Raw genomic sequence first — 21226 nt, 5'->3', positions numbered from 1 at the left:
TGGAAGCTATTATAAAGGCAAAGGGTGGACGCACTAACTAATGAAAGCAATGATGTTAAGTGTAGTTGATGAGGCTGATGCTGAAAAATGAATACCACTATAATTGGATGTTATGACTACAGATTAAATATATGAAGAGTAGTCTCAATTGTACATTCTTATAGACTCGATCTGTGTAACTGCTGAATAGAATAGAGTAGGCAAACACATTAATTTCTCAGGAGTTCAAAGAGGCTTTCCTGTGTGTAAGTCTAAAGGTTGTGTGAGATACCTGTTGTAGGCTGCCCTTTAGCAGGGCCTCTAAGGACTGCACTGTGGGAACCCAATCTGTAGAACTAAAGAAAGAGGCCTTTGTAGCCGTCTTATTAAAGGCATTTACAGCCTTGGTGGCGTTCGCCTGCTCTTTAGCAGCTCAGAGAACCTAGCAAGGGGCTTTGGGGATCCAGGACCATAAGCCAGTGGGTGAGAGTGTATAAGAACATTGTACATTCCATTTTCTGATGCAAAGAGTATTGGTTAAATTTAAGGACCTCTAAAGCCCTGAAAATGGGTGCTGACAGAAGAAGCAGCACTGATGCTTACGTACCACTGATTTGATCCAGTATTGGTACTGGGCTGTTACTTTTGGCTAGACTGGCTGACAAAGTAAAAAAAAAAAGAATGAATCCCATCTGATTCTGTAAGAAATCTAGCCTGACATTTCACAAACTTGGCCTGAGTAATATTAAAATGTTTTTATTCAAGACCTATATTGTTTACTTTGTGGGGAATTCTGACCTTTTTCATTACTGTCATTTAATTTGCAAAACAAAAGTGGGGGTGGCTTAAACTAGGATTTGCTGTGAGGTGTTGCAGTGGGTATATTTACTGACCGCCACAGATTACAGCCTAATCAAGAAGTAGAGACCTGAAGTTTTGATACCCAGCCTACACATAAAGAAGAAGTAAGAGTAAAGAAAGAGTAAATAAGGTCCCATAGTCTAATATTAACATAAGAAGTAGCTAGCTATTGAGCAAAGCATTTGTACAAGTAGCTATTGTGGCTGGTGTGTGGATATACTTTACTGAGATGTGGTCTTTTGGACCACTTCATATATCTTCACTTATTAGTGTGACATGCACTGGATCAAAGGTCCTGCTTGGTATTTAAATGTTAAATTTAGAGGTAAAGTGTTGTACCCCATGGCTCTATTTTGGACCCACTTCTTTTTAGTATTCTTCTATCTCCTGACCATATTTTCAGGAAATTCAGTTCCACTGCTATGGACATGACATCCAGGTCTACCTGTCTACCAGGCCTAATTCCACTCTGACTGATTACTGGAAATTAACTCAAGGTTTCTTGATAACTCCATAGTTCCTCCTTCCTCCCAGGTTAAGTGTCTGGGCACATTATACTTCGAAGCACACATCAATAATATCATTCAGTCTGCATATTTCCTCTTATGTAATATGTTTATGTCCGACTCTTACATCTAACAGCACTGCCATTCTCATACATGCCCTGATTACATCCTGCATTGATTATTGTCCTCTCTGATCTCCCTCTTGAGCTCCTCCATAAACTTCAACTGGTCCAGCTCAGCTGCCCACATCATTACCAGAACACCTTCCATAAAACAAATCACCCCTTTCCTTTGCCAACTCCACTGGCACCCTGTTAAACACCATATTGATTTTAAACCTTTAAATGGCCAGAGTCTGCTAGCAGGCCCAAAGTACTCAAATTAAGTTTTGCGCTTATAATTTTATGCCTACTTTTATTATGTCACTGTTATTGGAAGTGAAACTTGTATTTCCAAAATGGAGGTTGTAATAAGTAATCCCATTACAGTTAGGGAGAAGTGATTTGTAATGGATTACTTTTTTGAGTAATTACCTCAGCTAGGGCTGGGCGATAAAACGATAACAATAATTATCGCAATATAACTTTTCCTTGATAGAGCGATAAGAAAGGTTTGATAAATTTTTGATATAATACAACATTCTCAAACTTCCATGTTCTAGTGAAAGCTCAGGTGGCATTTTCTACTACAAGGAAAGTCACACTACTCACCAGGAGAGGGCACAGTTATGAGTTTTCAACATGATTAGAGAGGGAGACAAACTTTTTTAGTTTTTAGCAACGGCTGAAACGTGGAGTTATACATTCTCTGTTTGAGTGGAGCAACCGGCGATCTGTTCTCCTGTGACCAAGTGTGAGTGAAGAGATTAGTGGCATAGCTGTGCTGACCTACAGTGAACTCAACTCTTTCTGTATATCCCAACAAGCTTTAGCAGCATTAAATCACGTCTGATCCTCTCAACTAAAGTGCTGTTACAGTGCTCAAACTGTTATATTTAAGTATTAGCGCATTCCCAAGCAACGAAGGTGAAGGAAAAAGTGGGTTCATGTGAGTTACAGCCCTGATTTAAACAAAAGTAAACTGAGGAAGGTGTGAGACATTGGAGAGCGGGAGAACACTATCTTTCCAGGCTAGCTGTTTTTAGCAGTTGGCTAACTTGAAGCAGCGCTCAGACACTCGCACAACATGGTGAACTGATGATACTGTAGATCAAACAAGACACAAAAGCACCGCTTTGAGTTTAAACAGACCTACATGGAGGACACTGTTTGTCTGGTGTTAGATATATTGCAGTTCACACCTTAAACTACTATGATAGAATAGAGAAATCCAGTCGTCTGCTAGCTGGTGTTTGAATACTGTGATATGCTCTGACATGGATGTGGTAGCAGTGACGGCAGTACAATGTCCCATGACAGATTTGTGAGACGTTCCACTGTTTGGCAAGTATTTGTTATGTTCCGACCATAATTGGTAGTTTAAAACAGATATTAACCAGCCAGGAGCAAAAGTCAAGAAATAATTATTTTGCATTTATTGCAATATGTATCGATATCAAACGATATGAATCTTATTTAATTGTGATAACATTTTTGGCCATATTGCCCAGCTCTAACCCCAGCATTGAATATCAGTATATTTGATCAGTATCGTTATCAGCCGATACTCAAGGTTCTGGTATCAGTATTGGAAAAACAATAAGCGGCATTAAGCCATCTAGCAAATTTATTTATCAGGTAAAATTCATGATGTAGTAAGAACCAGCAGAAATGATGTCACTGAGTCAGAATGAATCAATTCACTATCTGTTGTTCTCTCTGTATGTTGAGTTTAAAGTGCATTTTGAGCTTCAGTACAACAATATGTGGATCACACGCACATGGCAGCACCCGACTGATTTCGGGTGCTTTAATTAAAAACAGTTTGTTTAAATGAAGCAATCTCTCTTTGAGAGTTCATGCTAATGTTAAAGCCAATTTGAAAGCCTTCCTGAATGTAGTTCACATATTTTCTTTTGTAGACTCTTCATCATAAAAGCAACTAATGAAGTAGGGCTGTTGTTTTGGAGCTGATCTGTGTGTCACATTGAAAGTGGGGAAGAAAGGATTGCACAAATGCTGAAAGGAGGAAAAGTTGCCAGTGTGTTTGTGTTCTGCTAATGACACAGTATGGTTAATGTCACATTTGACAGATGTGGGAGGAAAATTGTACCCTCAGGACTCGTTGCCTGTCTTGACAATTGACCTTTGACCTTCATACTTTTGGCCACGCATCGACATGACTGGTTAAATTTTAATTGACAAACCATTCGATCACAAGGATGCAGAGAAAATGGTTTGTGTTTTTAATATTTTTATTGCTTTAATTGTGATAGAGATGTTAGACATATTTTATTATGAAGCAAGTATAGGATAGTACATTTATATGGCTAATATATATGAGGGGTCTAGATTTTGTACAGTGATAGGCTAGTGAAAATGTTCATGTTGGCTCTAATGTAAAAGTAACTGTGCTCATGTTCCAGCAAATTTTGTGACCAGTCAGTTACACAAACTACTGTATATGTAATTTAGTGCAGTGTGCAGTGTTGCTAAGTAAACAAAACCAAATGAAAAAGACAATGGCCCTATTCATAAAAGTTGTGGCACAGATTTGAGCACCTTTAATGATGTACAAACTACTCTGCATGTGATTCATCAAACTTTCATATGATATAGAAACTTGATTTGAATTAGAATCTTTCTTTACATAAATGATGAATCAGCTTCAGTGCGTGAAATCAAGTGCCAGCCCAGCAGTACCTCAATTACATATCATTTGTATGAAACACGGCCATGCGTGCAACTCATACAGGTAGTTTTTGGTAGGGTATCAATAATAGGACAGTATTTATTGGCTTGTGAGCCAATGGCTGTGCTCGTAAGCAGAGTTTGAGGTTGAGCAGTGAGTGCACTGCTCTCTCCACTGACCAACATGTGTAGTGTTTAAATTACGACAGCTTGAAAGAATAAAATGTGTAATCTTACCAAGTGTATTAGTATCTTTAACACATTATAATGATGTGATTGTGTAGTGTGATTATTCTCCCAGTTTAACCTATTTAGGTGCTTTATTATTGCAGTGTATCAGCAGTCTTAGTGCAATTAGTGCAATGTTCTATTTTTATTCTTATTGTTGGCATATGATATTGATAAATAGTTTGTTAGTTATCCACAAATCAGGCTGTTAAACTGTTACTCTCAAATTCACACACACTCCTTCCAGACATGAGTTTGATCATGCAGATACTTTTTTGAGGAAATTTGTGTGCGTCCATTTTACGATCAGGTTTGATGATACACAGCTTTAAAGAATAAGGACCAATGTAACAAAACCCGAGCTCTGGTTCAAACTAGGTGTGAAGGCACCCGAGACCAGCATTGGTGTTCTGCTCACAGTTTAACTTGATATCGAACCGGCTACCAACCAGCCTCGTGACCAGAAGGTCGCTGGTTCGATCCCAGGAGCTGACAGCACATGACTGAGGTGTCCTTGAGCAAGACACCTAACCCCCAACTGCTCCCCGGGCGCTGCGGAGTGGGCTGCCCACCGCTCCGAGCAAGTGTGCTCACTTACCCCGTAGTGTGTGTGTGCTCGATAGAGTGTATGTGGTGTTTCACTTCATGGATGGGTTAAATGCGGAGGTGAAATTTCCCTGTTGTGGGACTAATAAGGGTCACTTAATCTTAATTAATCTTAATCTTAACTTGAGGATCCTCATAATTCTAGATCAGTGCAAATGGGAGCAATCCTCTGCAGTAACTGCCAACACAGCTTGTAAAATGTTTAGTCTCTTATAACTTAACTTTATGGCTTAAGTCAGACTGGTCCAGTGAGTTGTTTACAAACATTTAGAATATCCCTGGTGTGGACTAAAAATGGAAAATGTTGGCTGTTTCACTTCCTCGTCTTTGTGTTTCTGGAGATGTATGTCCGAGGACCTCCATAATTCTTCCTTTGGGACAGTTCAGGGTCAGAAGTCTAGGCCAATGCAGCTCATGGGACCCGACCAACATGCTTCGGTCACGTGGATGTGCACACAAGACGTCTTTAAAAACACAACTAACTCGTAAAAAGCATTAGTTCAAATGAGAACTTGTGTTTCTGTGATTTTTCACAAATTTGGCAGGCACTGCTTCCCCCTGAACGGTGATATTTTCCTATGCTGTGTCAGCATATCATTTGCCATTTACTACTTTTCATCTTTTATGGTCAGATTCACTGTTTTTTCTGTTCCTCTTGAACTGATTGTTTATGAGTAGAGCAGAGTTGTAAGAGAAATGCGAAGGGATTGCATGAATGTGGTCAGGCACTCTGTCTTTTTCTGACCACTCTTACAGCCTCAAACCCAAGCACTTTGAATAACCAAGCATCAACTGTGAAGGGCCAAGGCTTTGTGCTTTGTCATTTTGGCATGGTCACTTGAGAATATTGCCTGTAAATCACAGTGGTGGAAAAAGTTTCCTTCCGTCGTCATTCTACATGAGTCTTTCTGCCAGGACCCCATATGTTAGATGCATTGTTAATGTTTATAGAATTTTTTCCTAATACATCGTCCGTTCTGAATGAGCATATGCAAGTCAAAGAAAACTATAAACCAAACTGTTTCCTAATGTGGCTGAAGTCATGGTTTGTGTTTCTGGGTCATGTGGTTTGTCTGTTCTCAGTAGCTTGTAAAGGACAGTGCTCCACACGTCAGCCCTGTAAAAGTCAGTGATCTTCAGTGTAAATCTGACCTCTGCTCCTTTTTCCTGTGATGCTGGAGTCTGCTCAAGACCACAAATCTGATTGGACTTCAGAAGACTTTCTCAAAAATAGACCACTAACCATTACACAAAGTGTGTGAAGGTATTAGATCCACACAAAACGAAAGGACAATTTACCCCATTCCCAAATGTACTCAGTTCATCAAGGCATGTTTGGTGTCCAAAGGCCTGCTTATGTGGTTTCTATAGTTATCAGTGTGGTAAATTAAGCCACAATCTACATTTCTGAATATATTTTGGATATGGTTATTACTTAAAGAACACTGACCCACTGTATGCTTTGTTACCAAGAGACCATAATTAGTCCTATTTAATTGGATGGAGTACAGTAGCTGTCACAGTACCTAACTGTTGTTAGAAATGTAATGATTATTGGGACCAGTTCAACACAGCAAAAGCAGAAATGCATTTAAGCACAATCCATTAATTAGAAACTATATTATTAAAGTCCACAACATCTAGTCATTCCAGTGCTAAACCAGTAAGCTTGAAGTCAGAGTACATTGACTAGTCATTCTAACAGTTACCATTATAGTGTTTGGCAAGACCAGTGAACCATCATGAATGGAGCACAGCATTCTTCTACCAGCAATTATACAAGTTTGGGTTCATTCAACTTCATGACATTGGTTCATATGCAACATGATGAAGATTAGCATTCTCAAACAGACAAAAATGCAATACATGTTTCTTTTTTTGAATACGAACTCTGACAATATCATATAACTAATTTGTGAAATATTCAACAATGTCATTTGTAGATTGGGGTTTTGGGGTCAATTATATTACAAAAAGTATTTTGATTTTGCTTTGAAGTGTCCGATTTGTTGGAAGTGCATAGGTGGTTCATGACATCTGTAGAGCATAGTATGTAAAACATTAAATAAAAGTTTATATTCATAGTGATATTATTTATTGAACATGACACTATTTGTTATTGTTTAATCTATCAAACCACAAAAATCACCTGCGTATCATGTATTCAGATAATGGCATGAAGTATTGTGATATTATGTTTTCTGCCTTAACGGTCACCCCTAATGGCTACTGCTGTTGGTTTTAGCTGTTTGATATACTCTTGTTCATTTGTACAGATAACAGTGTGTCATACAGTGTCAGAAACCACATAAGCAAGTATCTTTCAGACTAAATTTAAACTCAGCATGGTTAGAGGCAAATGTATGATAATTTATGCATCGCCCTCATTGGTGAGGTCTAAGCTTCTTTGACCTCTTAGCTATGTTGGCGTTATAGTCCCAGTACAAGATTGCTTTTTATGTTGAAATCAAAGAGGCCAGACCAGCAGACCCCCTGAGGTTCTTTAGCAGCTACCAGCAGGGGATTTTCCCTACAGACAGCAGTTCAGCACTCATATAAAAGAAGTAAAGGAACCTGACCACACGCCAATCAGCCCGAGATATATGAGGTGGAATGAGACGCCTGCCACCCACGTGCTCCTAGACATCAGCCCACACTGACACAGGCCTGGGCTGTATTTACAAAGCTGGATTTCTGAGTTAATATCACCCTAAAGTCAAACCTATGAAATGTGTACATCTTCTCCAAATTAATAACATATCAAAACTTTGTAACAACATTTTAGACCATGTTAAAACATCAGCTCCCCTTTAAATTATGAAAATTTTATGATAAATAGACCAATAGAAATGGTTCAGATTTACTTGTAGTAAAATCTTGTTACATTAACAAAGTTTTTTTTTTTTTTTTTTTTTTTTTTTTTACTTTTTTTCTGTTAAGTTACTATAAAGTTAAACATTTACTATAAGGCAGCTATTCTCATTGTAAACATTCTTTCAGCACATGTCTAAGGTCAGTGACAGTGAGACCTGGAGGGGTGTGATTGGGAGGAATGGCCTCTCTGATCTGAACCCGAGTGGTGTTCAGTTTTTGGACTTCTGCGCAAACCACAGTTTGTCCATCACGAACACCATGTTTGAACACAAGGATGTCCATAAGTGCACATGGCACCAGGACACCCTAGGCCGCAGTTCAATGATTGACTTTGTAGTCGTGTCATCGGACTTGCGGCCATGTGTTTTGGACACTCGGGTAAAGAGAGGAGCTGAGCTGTCAACTGATCACCACCTGGTGGTGAGTTGGATCAGGTGGTGGGGGAAGATGCCGGTCAGACCAGGCAAGCCCAAACGCATAGTGAGGGTTTGCTGGGAACGTCTAGCAGAAGAACCTGTCAGATTGATCTTCAACTCACACCTCTGTCAGAACTTTGACCAGATATCGGGGGAGGTGGGGGACATTGACTCAGAATGGGCCATGTTCCTCCATTGCTGAAGCGGCTGACTGTAGCTGTGGCCGTAAGGTAGTTGGTGCCTGTCGGGGCGGTAATCCTCGAACCCGGTGGTGGAACCCCAGGTGAGAGATGCCGTCAAGCTGAAGAAGGAGTCCTACCGGGCATGGTTGGCCTGTGGGACACCAGAGGCAGCTGGCAGCTATCGACAGGCCAAGCGATCTGCGGCTTCAGTTGTTGCCAAGGCAAAAACCCGTGTATGGGAGGAGTTTGGTGAGGCCTTGGAAAGTGAATTTAAGTCGGCTCCGAAAAGATTCTGGCAAACCGTCAGGCGACTCAGAAGGGGAAAGCAGTGTGCCACTAGCACTGTATATAGTGGAGATGGTGTGCTGCTGACTTCGACTGAAGACGTCATTGGGCGGTGGAAGGAATACTTTGAGGACCTTCTCAATCCCACCCACACGTTCTCCAGTGAGGAGGCTGAGTCTGGGGACATGGGAATAGGCTTGTCCATTACTGAGGCCGAAGTCACTAAGGTAGTTAAGAAGCTCCTTGGTGGCAAGGCTCCAGGGGTGGATGAGATCCGCCCTGAGTTCCTCAAGGCTCTGGATGTTGTGGGGCTGTCTTGGCTGACACGCCTTTTCAACATTGCGTGGACATCGGGGGCGGTGCCACTGGATTGGCAGACTGGGGTGGTGGTGCCTCTTTTTAAAAAAGGGGACCGGAGGGTGTGTTCCAACTACAGGGGAATCACACTCCTCAGCCTCCCTGGCAAGGTCTATGCAGGGGTACTGGAGAAGAGAGTCCGGCTTATAGTCGAACCTCGGATCCAGGAGGAACAGTGCGGGTTCCGCCCTGGTCGTGGAACACTGGACCAACTCTTCACCCTCTCCAGGATTCTGGAGGGTTCATGGGAGTTTGCCCAACCAGTCCACATGTGCTTTGTGGATCTGGAGAAGGCATTCGACTGTGTTCCCCGGGGTATTCTGTGGGAGGTGCTTCGGGAGTACGGGGTACATGGCTCTTTGCTACGAGCCATTCAGGCCCTGTACAAACAAAGCTGGAGTTTGGTTCGCATAGCCGGCAGTAAGTCAGACTCATTCCCAGTGAGAGTTGGACTCCGTCAGGGCTGCCCTTTGTCACCGATTCTATTCATAATTTTTATGGATAGAATTTCTAGGCGCAGTCAAGGGATGGAGGGTGTCCGGTTTGGTGACCTCAGGGTCACATCACTGCTGTTTGCAGATGATGTGGTCCTATTGGGGACATCAGGCCGCGAACTTCAGCTTTCGCTGGATCGGTTTGCAGCCGAGTGTGAAGCGGCTGGGATGAGAATCAGTACCTCTAAATCCGAGACCATGGTTCTCAGGCGGAAAAGGGTGGAGAGCCCTCTCTGGGTCGGGGATAGGCTCTTGCCTCAAGTGGAGGAGTTCAAGTATCTCGGGGTCTTGTTCACGAGTGATGGTACAAGAGAGCGGGAGATTGACAGGCGGATTGGTGCTGGGTCAGCAGTGATGCGGGCTCTTTACAGGTCTGTTGTGGTAAAGAAAGAGCTGAGCCATAAGGCAAGGCTCTCGATTTACCGGTCGATCTACGTTCCCACCCTCACCTATGGTCATGAGCTTTGGGTAATGACCGAAAGAATAAGATTGCGAATACAAGCGGCCGAAATGAGTTTCCTCCGCAGGGTGTCTGGACTCTCCCTTAGAGATAGGGTGAGAAGTTCAGTCATCCGGGAGGGACTCGGAGTAGAGCCGCTACTTTTTCACATCGAGAGGAGCCAGCTGAGGTGGTTCGGGCATCTGGTTAGGATGCCTCCTGGACGCCTCCCTCGGGAGGTGTCACAGGCGAGTCCACCTGGGAGGAGACCCCGGGGAAGACCCAGGACACGCTGGCGCGACTATATCGCCCAGCTGGCCTGGGAGCGCCTCGGAATCCCCCTTGGAGAGCTGGTGGAAGTGGCTGGGGAAAGGGAGGTCTGGGCTTCATTGCTTAGGGTGCTGCCCCCGCGACCCGAACCCCGGACAAGCGGAAGATAATGGATGGATGGATGGATGGATGGATGTCTAAGGTTTGGGCCTCTGTCTAGCCGCTGTATCTTCTGCCACTGTTAACGGAAGTCTCACAACAACACATTTCAACAACGAATTCACGCCTCATTTTAAAAAATGGAGGAAAACCGATGCAAAAATGGCCACCATTAGTTGCTCGAACTGTAGTAAGTCTAGCAGAATATGTAATCAGCCGCATGTCCTACTTTTTGCATAATCCTTCTTCAAATGTGTATGTACAGTACTGTGTGAAAGTTTTAGGCATCTAAGCAAATTTTTAAATAATTTACCTCAGCAGTGAGTTTATCCCAATATACATTAGAATAAAGTCATATTCATAATTCAAATAAACATAAAAACAATAAAAAGTAACAAGAATTTCTTGGGTCCATATTTTTCCTTGACATCTGCACAGCCACCACAGAGAATTGTTAATATCATCAGTTACATCATGAGCACAATTTATTGAGGCACTTATTGGTCAAACCAGGAGTTGCTGTTAAACCACATATAATACTGGGCTTCCCCGAGGAGAGGTTTGAAAATGGTTAAACAAACACACAAACATCCATAAAATCATAATATATATAGTACTGTATGTGAAATATGTATATAATGTGTGTGTGTGTATATATATGTATATATATATATATATATATATATATATATATATATATATATATATATATATACATATATTAATATTCCATAAATTTTGTTTATTCAAATATTAACACTTTTCAGCAAATAAACACATACTACACAAATAAAATGTGTCTTGGGTGCCTAAGACTTTAGCACAGTACTGTATGTGAAAGAGAAGTGCATTGTGTGTTGTACCGTGCACAGCCTTGTTGTTGTTTTTTTACATACTTCAACATATATGCAAGCAGAATGGTGTAAGAAAAGTACATCAGGGCCTCGCTGTATATCACTCCAGCACAGATATTGCCAAAATGTAAAAACATTAAAGACAAATTTGTGTGGCATTTTTGATGTACTTCATTCCTGTGAAATGTATGTATAAATTTCAGTCAAGTAAATACATTCACTTCTCAGATCATTAGGCTTGTGAGATTGTGTACGATATACAGAATAATTCAAAAGGATTCATCTGATTTCAAAGTAATTTATTTACCGTGTAAATCATTATAAAACAACCCTGTAGATTGTAGTTTATTATGTAATTTTACAAGTGTTCAGTATGAACCTCCTCCAGCAGTACAGACAACATCAATGCAATAGTCAAATCCGTCCCATGCTCAGTTGAGCATATCGGATGTCACTGCACTCACTGCACTTTCAGTGTGATTTCAGAGATCATCCAGTGTAGTGGAACCAAAGACGAACGCTCTGAGCTGTTGGAGGTTCACTGCTGATGAAAATCACTTAGCACAGTTATGACAGGTTCACTTTTATGGAAGTGGAGAATGCAAAACGCTTTCTGCTCACCATCTCTTCTCGGACTAAAGGGAGCCAACTTTCAGTGACAGTCAGGAACTCTATGACCTCCTCGTTCAATTGATATGTGATTGGTTCCAAGGCGCCTAACTATTGTAAAAATATGGCGCTTTGAAATTGGATGAATCTTTTTGAATCACCCTGCATAATTGTCCGATCTCATCTTGTAACCATCCCTGATAAACGATAGTATCGTGGGTGTGGCTGGCAAGTGAGATTCACATTTTGTGTGAGCAAGTTTTCTGAAAAAGGGCTGTGAATACATGAGAGAGTGAATACATGCTCCTTTCTGCAGCTTCAAACAGTAACCTGTTTCAGCATGGCTGGTTATGTGGTAATTCAACAGTGAAGCTTAGCTTATGCTATGTAAAAGACAGCCTTAAAAACAGCTGTGTCTGTGAATCATTTTTAAATAAAGCTGTTTCATTTAAAATAACACACTGTGAAGCACGTTCAGTGATAGCCTGTTACAGCTGTGCTGTGTTAAACAGCAGTATGTAAGATCTTTCTTACCCACTGCGAAATTTAGATACTAGGAGCTACTATTAGGTGTACCTAATAAAGTGCTGAGCGAGTATATATTTTAGTCATTTGTGCTGTATTGTATTGTACTGTTGGATAGTTAGAATGGTGTTAATGTCTACCATGGAAAGAAGGTGTATGGCTAGAAATGACTTGCTATCTGTGTACAGTTGTGCTAAGCTGGGTACTTCTTACTGTCTATACAGTAAAAGAGCATTTGCCTGTATACTGAAGCCACTGTATCATTTAAGTCAAAATGCTGGTGGTTTTCTAAATCGTCCATCAAAATGTAATGACTTTTGTTTGCTTTCAAAGCATTTTCAGATTTTTTTTTATTTTGTCAGACACAAGTAATGATAGCCAGTAGTATCATGTTGACCCCACACCTTGCTCATTTAAAATAACATGCTGTGCATCCAAGTACTGAGGAGAAAAACTAAGAAACTGAGCTACAGCAACTTTGTTAACCTGTGTGACACTGCACTGAAACTGAACGCAGGCAGTAATGTAGAGAGGTGGGACGCTGTGGTCTCTCTACAGCCGTTTTTATACAAAGACATCATAAAAACACCAACGTATTAATGATTATACCTTGCAATTACTATTCAGTCATTCTATGACTTTATTTCCAGAAATGTCCACTATGTTGCCTCTGTTTTATGTGTTTAAAAGGTGGCTGATAGCCTTTCACTCAGTGTATGTGTCTGGTGGAAATATGCCAAAGCAGAATGACTTATGACTTTGCTTCCAACTGCTACAGCATCAGAACCACTTGTTGTAGTTTGTTCATTAGCGCAGCAGTGAACACTAGGCTTACGTCACGTAGAATCATGGGATGTTGGAATAGGTGCATTTTTATGAGTAAATGAGCACGGTATTGAACCGATACGAGACACCAGTATCCGTATTGATGCATTCCTAATTATTATGCTTTTAGATGTTGTAAAAGGCTTTATCCTTTTTGGTTTTATTCATTTTAATGTAACCACAACAAACCCTGTGTGCAAGTCTCCAGCACGTGTTTTACAAGCATGACCACATAAAAAAAAATAGACATGAGCTACACATTTAATCTGTACACAGCACATTTTCTGATGTTTAAATTGACCAACTTCATGGGCGTCAACTTCATGAGTGATTCATAAGATGAGGGCCTCCTACCAGGCAGCCCCTCTCATTTGCCCGTTATGTTTTCTCTAGCACTGTGACGCTCTATATGGTGTGTAACTTAATAAGTTTACCCTCAATATTGCTCCCTGGCTCTGTCTGGTGGCTAAACCACTGCCACATGTGCAGCATAGAGGCAAATTGCAGTATGCAGAGCAATGCACTGAATTGTTGAATAAGGAGGCGGAAATCTGTAGATGAGCTTCTGGTAAGTGTCTCCATCTGCCCAGTATGTGCAGAGTCAGCAGGGAGATCTGTGGAAAAGAGCCCCACTCACGGCTGGTCCAGCACAGATCACAACACACTGCAGCTATGACAGGGGGTTAGTAATAGCCTGCAGTAGGACTGCACAGTATGAACAAAGTGCCAGCATTGTGCTTATTTTGATGTTAGGGCTGCAACTATCAGACATTTTCATTTTCAAATGTAGAATATTATCTGGAATATTGGAATATTGTAGATTGTTAAACTTTAATGACAAACATAAACAAATCTGAAAGCTTGTTGCTTGTTGAATCAATAATATGACATGGTTAAAGATTTGCCTGCATTGTTTTGACCCGAATAATAGGCTGTTGTAATTGGATTAAATGAATTACTTGATTTACACCAATTACTTGATTGGTGTACCTAGTGCTCAGTGAAAAAGAGCATGCAGTAAATTTGTGGCTGGTTAAAAGGAAATTCTACCTATTTTTCAATTCACATTCAATTGAATTCAATCATTAAGATACAAACAAAGCCATTCAGGGTGATTTGATGTGAAATGCTCAGTCAGAATTGTTCACCACAGTAGTGATAAGAACCAGATGTCCAGAGAGATCAGTGTTTTTTGAAAGTTTATACCTTGCCTTCAACTTATGGTGGTTGCATGAGGGAAGACCTCCTTTCTCCAGAATGGAGAAAGCTCTGAGTACTTGGTCTGGAGTTCTGGCTGGCTTGGAGCAAGAAGACCAGACCCCCCTCCTTTTAGATGGTGGTAGGACTGATAAAAAGAATTGAGGAACAGGGAGGAGGTGAGTGATGGTGGCAATTGTGAAAGCTTGGGAAACTAAAAGACTGGCCGTTCCTCTCCCCAAATTTCTGTTGTTCCATAGCTCCATTAAAAGCTACTTCACAGAAAGTTATTACATGAAATAGTTGAATGAATGAATGAATGAATGAATGAATGAATGAATGAATGAATGAATACACTGCCTGATGTCTCAGGTGTTGGTTAACTATAATTTTGAGATGAGATTTTGGTCCAGAACCATTTTTTTAATCCTTTCATGGTGGATATATAGAGAGTGTTTCGAGGCAAAAAATAGATTTGCCACTGTTCTACCATGATCAACATGATGTTTTGGGATAGTTTTGAAATAAAATAAAATGGCAATATGTGCGTTGCAGACATTGTGACGCTTGTAAGTAAGTCTGAGTTGTTTTTTCCGCAGTGACATTTTATATAAGAAACATCTAAATGATGTTAACGTTGCAAATATTGAATTCTACAGAATTTTGGAATAATCAGTGGGATTCCCCTTTAAATGGCTCTTGTCCATATTGTGCCTTCTGTGATATCCCTGTTGTTTAGGACAATATGAAAATCAAGAGTAACAAACAACATATTGTCAGGCCTAGCCTGTAAAATCTGTTTTTCGTCTATGGGTCTCCTCACGCTGATGCTAATCTCTGCTTTCTGTTGGGTTCTACTGGCTGTTAAACCCCTCTAGCACATAGCTAGCATGATAGCATTCTGGACTCAAGTGTTTTGGCCTGTGTTTTAAGCTGCCTTGTTGAGTTTAACTGTGAGTGGTAGTTATTGCTGAACTCATTTGTTCTCATTATCATTTCTCACCTGTGACATCTGGACAGAGTGTGTAGGTCAGCTGACTTTCAGCTGGTCTTTGAGAACTTTTTTTGGTATCTCTTTTTCTTACTCACTATTTCTATGTCTCTCTTTATCCCCTCCCTCCCTCCCTCCCTCCCTCCCTGCGGGCCTCGTGTGTGTGGGTGAAGTGACAGGATGAAGAAAATCACATCCATATGCCATAACTCAAACAGAGAGTCATTTTCCATATGGTCCAAAGAAAAAAAAGATTTTGTGCACACACACAGGCACTAAGCTCAGGTCAAGCTTGACCTCCTCTAAAGCTAGAGCTGAGAACAATGTGAGCTCTGACATAATGCAGATAGACAAGGGAATTTCTGAAAGCAGCGCTTAAAACTTCTTGCGTGTTATTTATAGCTGCAACTTCTGAAGCTGTGAGTTCTTGGAAGACATCACTTATTGGAGCATTCTAGGGTAATTAATAAAGCATATGACTGCTATAACTGTACAGTCTTAAAATAGGTCTTTGGCTAAATTCCTGAAAATTTCAGGTGGGGTGGCTGATATGATGGCAAACTGTTGTTGTCATGATACATTTATCAACTTTTCTGAGCATATCATGTGTTGTTTGTATTTCAACTCAGTGTTTATCAAAGAGCTGATATCCTACATTTTTCTTGTACTTACATATTTCTTATCGTGACATTTGTTTAAGTACCATAAAATGATCATAATGAAGACATTTTTATGTGATAGTTTTCTTCCCTCTCTTTATCTGCAAGAATTAGATGCTGTTTTTGTTAGTCCATTTAAATCTGACATGTGTAAATGGTCTCTGTTGTGATTGGCCTCGTACTGTGGTTCTTTCAGAAAGCAATTCTCGTTATACTCCTTATAACTTTAATATGAATGAGTTGAGCTCAACTCCTGTAGGCTGAATAGGTAGATTATGTAAAGGCATTGGGTTTTGTGACATGGCTAAACCTATGAATTCAGTAACGGCTGTTTGAGCGGCCTAGTTTCCATATATGGATTGTTTTGAGTGGGACTGAATAACACATTTTGAAACTTTAACAGTGTTTACATACTCTTTCGTTTAATGTAGTATGTAAACAAATAGCCTGTTTCTACAATCAGACAACACTGCTTGTGCCAAAATCTGTCTGAAGTAGCTGGTAAAGGAGAATTAAGTAATACTTAGCCAGACCCTGTTAGTCGCTAAGCTAATGTACCTAGCGAAAGCTCAACAAATTTATTTGTTAAGATAAAATCTAATTAATATTTCACTCTTACAGATTTGTAAGGTCTTTTCATTGTTTTTTTTCTAAAATGTCTGAAATTAAATGGTCCCACTTAATATTGTTCAAACAGAAGCAGCAACCTGACCAGGGTATTTTATTACTTTAATGCAACTTACTATGAAGTAATTACATAGCAGGGATGTTTTTTTCATTACTTTTGTAGTATTTCAGTTAAAAACAGTAAAGTAAAATATGTTATGATCTTTTCTTATTTTAATAGAATGTTTGGACTTTCAATATCATTTTTGATAGAATATTCACAAAATTCAAATATTTGGTACTTAGCCTTAGTTTATATAGCATGAAAGCGCTTACCAGTGTTTTGCCGTGCAGCTCAGCCTTTGTTTCGAGTTGCTGTCAGGGTTTAACGTGAAAGAAGCTTCCTGCTATTTAAATTTTGGATGGAACCGTTTAAACATCAAAGCTTTTTTGTTCCTGGTGATAGTTTTCTTGTGGTTCTTTGCATTCTGAAGAACCGTGCTAATGTTGCAGTGATAACAATAATATGAAAAAAGCTGCTAGCTGTGCTTTGAGCTTTGAAAGTAGTATACTGGTGGAATGATTCACAAGCCTAACCACAAGTTTGCAGATTAAAGCTGCATGAAAGAACCCAGATCAGATGTGAGCGACATACAGGTTCTAATGTTTCTGAACTTCCATTGTGTTCTGTTGTTGCATCTTTAAATGAGGCAAATCACCAACTTGATACTACACTAGGACCGACACTATGGGCCATTCTTCAGTGTTTAACTTAAAACCCAAAGAGTTTGGTTATGAAGAATGGTTCCGAGGAATCTATAAAATCATGTTCTAAGAGAGCTATAAATCTGAATCTTTAACCCTTCACCTTGTAAGGCTCAAATCATGAGGGCTTTACAAGACACAAAAAGCAGCGGCATTTACAATCAACACATTGTAGCTGCAGCGTGCAAAGTACTGGACAGATTCATGCAGTCTAAGGACATGTCCCAGCTAAACAAACTGCCCCACCATTAACCACTGCCAGAGACTGTTTACACTTTTTACGTCCCTCTCTCCCCCTTTCTTTTCTCCTGCAGCTCTTCGTAAGGGAAAAAACAAGGCCCGCGACCCAGGCCTAAGTGCCCTGTAGCGATTGCATTGTAAATATGGAAAAGACGGCACACAAATAAAACCTATCCATGTGCTTGTGTTGCAGGGTCCTCCAGGTCCACATGGAAATCCCGGTCGTCCAGGGCCTCACGGGCTCAAGGTCTGTACTTCTGCATGTCCACAGTGTCACACAAATGTCAGTTGCTTATTGCTGTTTTAACCTCATATGAATAAAAAGCTCTTCTAATAACTTCCACTAAACCTCAGGCAAGATTCACCCAAGTTTCCCTAAGAAGAAACTTACAGTGGATCCTCAGACAAACACTAAAATAAGAATTCATAAGAATGCTCTTAAATGCCGTTCTCAAAAAAAAATCCTAACTTACGAGGTTCTCACAACTTTTTAAAGACTGTTGTGCTTGTTCTTGTGTATCAATGTCAAGTTCATCACCATAAACAGCTGTTGAGCTGTTTAAAAAATTATTACCAAAATAGAACTAATGAAGTGAAGGAAAATATAAGATGTGGAAAAAAATATAACACTGGGGTGATGAACTTTAAAAAATATAGTTTTATCTAAATTTTCTCTTTAGATGTTACAGTTTAAGAGGTTTACCACTCACTTCTTACTGTCTTAAGACAAGTGGGAGGCTTCTCAGAAGGTTAAGAAAACATTTACTAACATTTTATTTTTGAGAATTCTACTTGTTCTTAGAACTGTTCTTAAAAGTACAGTAAAGAAAACATTAAGACAATTCTTGAAGTTTTTTTTTTTTAGCAAATGTGTTTAAGTCTTTCATGAGTTACAAAAAACTGTCATTAATTAATTGTCAGTAATATCTGGAGCACTACTTAATTGAGCTAGGTTATTTGTACCGGGAGAGGTCATGTATTGTAATTTGTAAAAGGTCTGACTGTGTGATTCATATGAGATAAAGTGTCTGTGTAATTGCAACAGCCAGCCCGGATTAAATTGTTATATATCATGTTCACATCAAAATCATGTGACTCAATAACAATAATAACATGGTTGTGTCTGTTATCAGGTTTGTGTTACATTATCATGAGATTGATTTGAGCAGGACTACTATTGTCTTCATTATCTTCTTCCTGAATTACGGTTGACTTGTGGACTTTGCACATTCCTACTGAGTCAAATCATGAATCTCACTGGTGGTCACTGAAATTACAAATTTGTACCTCTTTGAATTTAGCTTTATAAGACAAAAGCACAATTTTTGTGTCATCGCTTTTGATCTCCAGTTTGGGTTTGCAGTCATGTATCACGTAACAGTGAATCAGTGTGGGAAAGCAAAGGCTACCCTTCTTTTGAGGTTTGCAAGGTCAGCAGCTGCATCTTTCTGAGTTAGGAGCCAAAGTAACTCGATGTACTTTTTGAGGGGAATTTTAATGGCTTGCTGATGCCCAACTGAGTCATAGAGTCACTTCTCGTAGAACAAAAGCTCTCACTCACTCCTTACTGCCACTGGCCTCTTTTGTGCCATGTGTATTTCCAGCCATGGATGTCAAATGGCACAGTTCAGGCCGGTTCCAAGTCACTGGATGCATCTCCGCTTTGTAGGCAGGAATTTTACTGGTGTGCTACTGAGGATGGAGCTTAACAACAGCAGTGATGACTTTAAGCATACTGTAGGTAAACCTTAAATCGTTTAAGAGCTCATTAGTAGTAATCTGGACCTCATTTGTGGATAACTTTTATCACACACTAATAAGCGATCATCAAATATGTGCATGGGCTTTGATCTATTCTGTAGCTCTACATTATGAACCAATAAATGCAGAGAGCAGCACCTACTTAACTAGACATTTGTGTCACTTAAAACAATGATGCCAGTTTTAGAAAGACAGGAAATGCCCAAGGCTCCTTCATTATTAACCCAGCATTGTAATCCAGCATTTCTTTTTAGGTTACTGGCTATAGCCTTCTGCTCTGTGTGTTTATAAAAGAAAGAAGGCCAAACAGTTTGACATTAATAGACAAGCTTATTGTAGCTAACCTCATTCATGGCGTGATGCAAAGGAAATTAGCTCATTTCTGCTTTTTATTAATGTGATCGCTATGTTCACTAATGTTTCCCGTTCCAGTTGAGTACCTCTCGCTCTGTAATACCGCTACAATAGGCTGGTGGTGTTGGGTGATGAGAAGGAGGAAGGTTTTGTAAGGTTGGACAGTAAGATGAAGAAAAGTGATGTCTTAGTGTGCTTTTCTGAGTATGTCATGGGTATCGGCTCTTCTGGAACACCTTCATTTATCATTAAGACCGAGTTAGGTCAGTTAGAGAGCCACAAACAACAACAACCAGTGTAAAGTAGCTACATTACAGCATAGTGACATGCAGCTGATGGATGGCAACCCATTATGATATTATTTCATTTCATTATTTTAATTAATAGTCTTGTTAGTTTTAACAGTAATTTTCTTTCTCCCCCAAATGACTTATCGTCATGCTGGTGTATTTTATGCTAAATAAAAGTAGATATTATGATATATATACAGTCGCATGCATATGCTCTGAGTGCAGATGGATAACTTATGGATAACCCTGGTCCTGGGGAGCTACCTTCCTGCAGTTTAGTTCCAACTAGTATTAGTATTTAACTCTTAATTAGTATTAGTTAGTATTTAACTCTTAATACATCTGATCCAGCCAATCAGGGACTTGGGAAGAGTAAGTTAAAAGTGATTAGCTGGAGGAGGCGTGGCAAATTTTGGTTGGACTCTACAGGAAGGTAGCTCTCCAGGACCAGGGTTGGAGACCACTGCTCTACAGAGAACACACTTCTGCACATTTTAATGGACAATTACTGTTCATTTTCTTAATAAAAAAAAAGAAAATGTGTCCGATGTAATAGTCATGGCACATTTCGTATTCTATTTTTTTTAACATGTTAAACTAAAAATTGAGTAAAAATTGAGAAAAGAAATTTTGCTAAAATTTAAAACAAAACATTAATTTTGCTGGGGGTATTCAGACCTTTGCATGTGACTGTATTATGTGTTCAGAAGTGCACGGCTAGTGTTCCACATCACCCATTCATAGATCTTTTCCAAGCTTTTTGAAGCTTAGGTTCACTATATATATTTTGGTTAAAGCTAGAGCAGAAAGATCTTGGGGGAATTTTATTCTGTCTTTTTTTTGTTTGCTTTCCATGTGAGGTGCTCTGTTTTAAGAGCAAGTGATGTGCTGACTTTGCTGAACTGTCACATTCAACAGAAATAATCCCTGAAGTAGCCAGACATTCTGTTGGACAGGGTTAATGTTGGCAAAACAAACATGTGAGCATGACTCTTTAATTAAAACCAATGGAGTCCTGGTTTTGTGATGGGTTTGACTGAATTAAATGTGACCGCTATGAGTGATCACCATCTCTGGATTAAAAATGAGGTATGTTTTCAGTTAG

General features: G+C 39.9%; 1 protein-coding gene across 1 annotated transcript in view; it reads left to right on the top strand.

Annotated features, from left to right (window-relative positions):
- Positions 1-21226, top strand: part of col27a1b (collagen, type XXVII, alpha 1b) — a 120767-nt gene that overhangs the window by 24312 nt on the left and 75229 nt on the right. Inside the window, exon 5 of the mRNA XM_017691028.2 lies at positions 17910-17963. Within this exon, the coding sequence (XP_017546517.1) occupies positions 17910-17963 (54 nt within the window). The remainder of the gene's footprint in view (positions 1-17909; positions 17964-21226) is intronic.

This window comes from Pygocentrus nattereri, chromosome 20, assembly GCF_015220715.1.
Source record: "Pygocentrus nattereri isolate fPygNat1 chromosome 20, fPygNat1.pri, whole genome shotgun sequence".
Classification (NCBI taxonomy): Eukaryota; Metazoa; Chordata; class Actinopteri; order Characiformes; family Serrasalmidae; genus Pygocentrus; species Pygocentrus nattereri.
The sequence above is the reverse complement of the archived record's forward strand: the minus strand, read 5'-3'. Positions and strand labels throughout refer to the sequence as shown.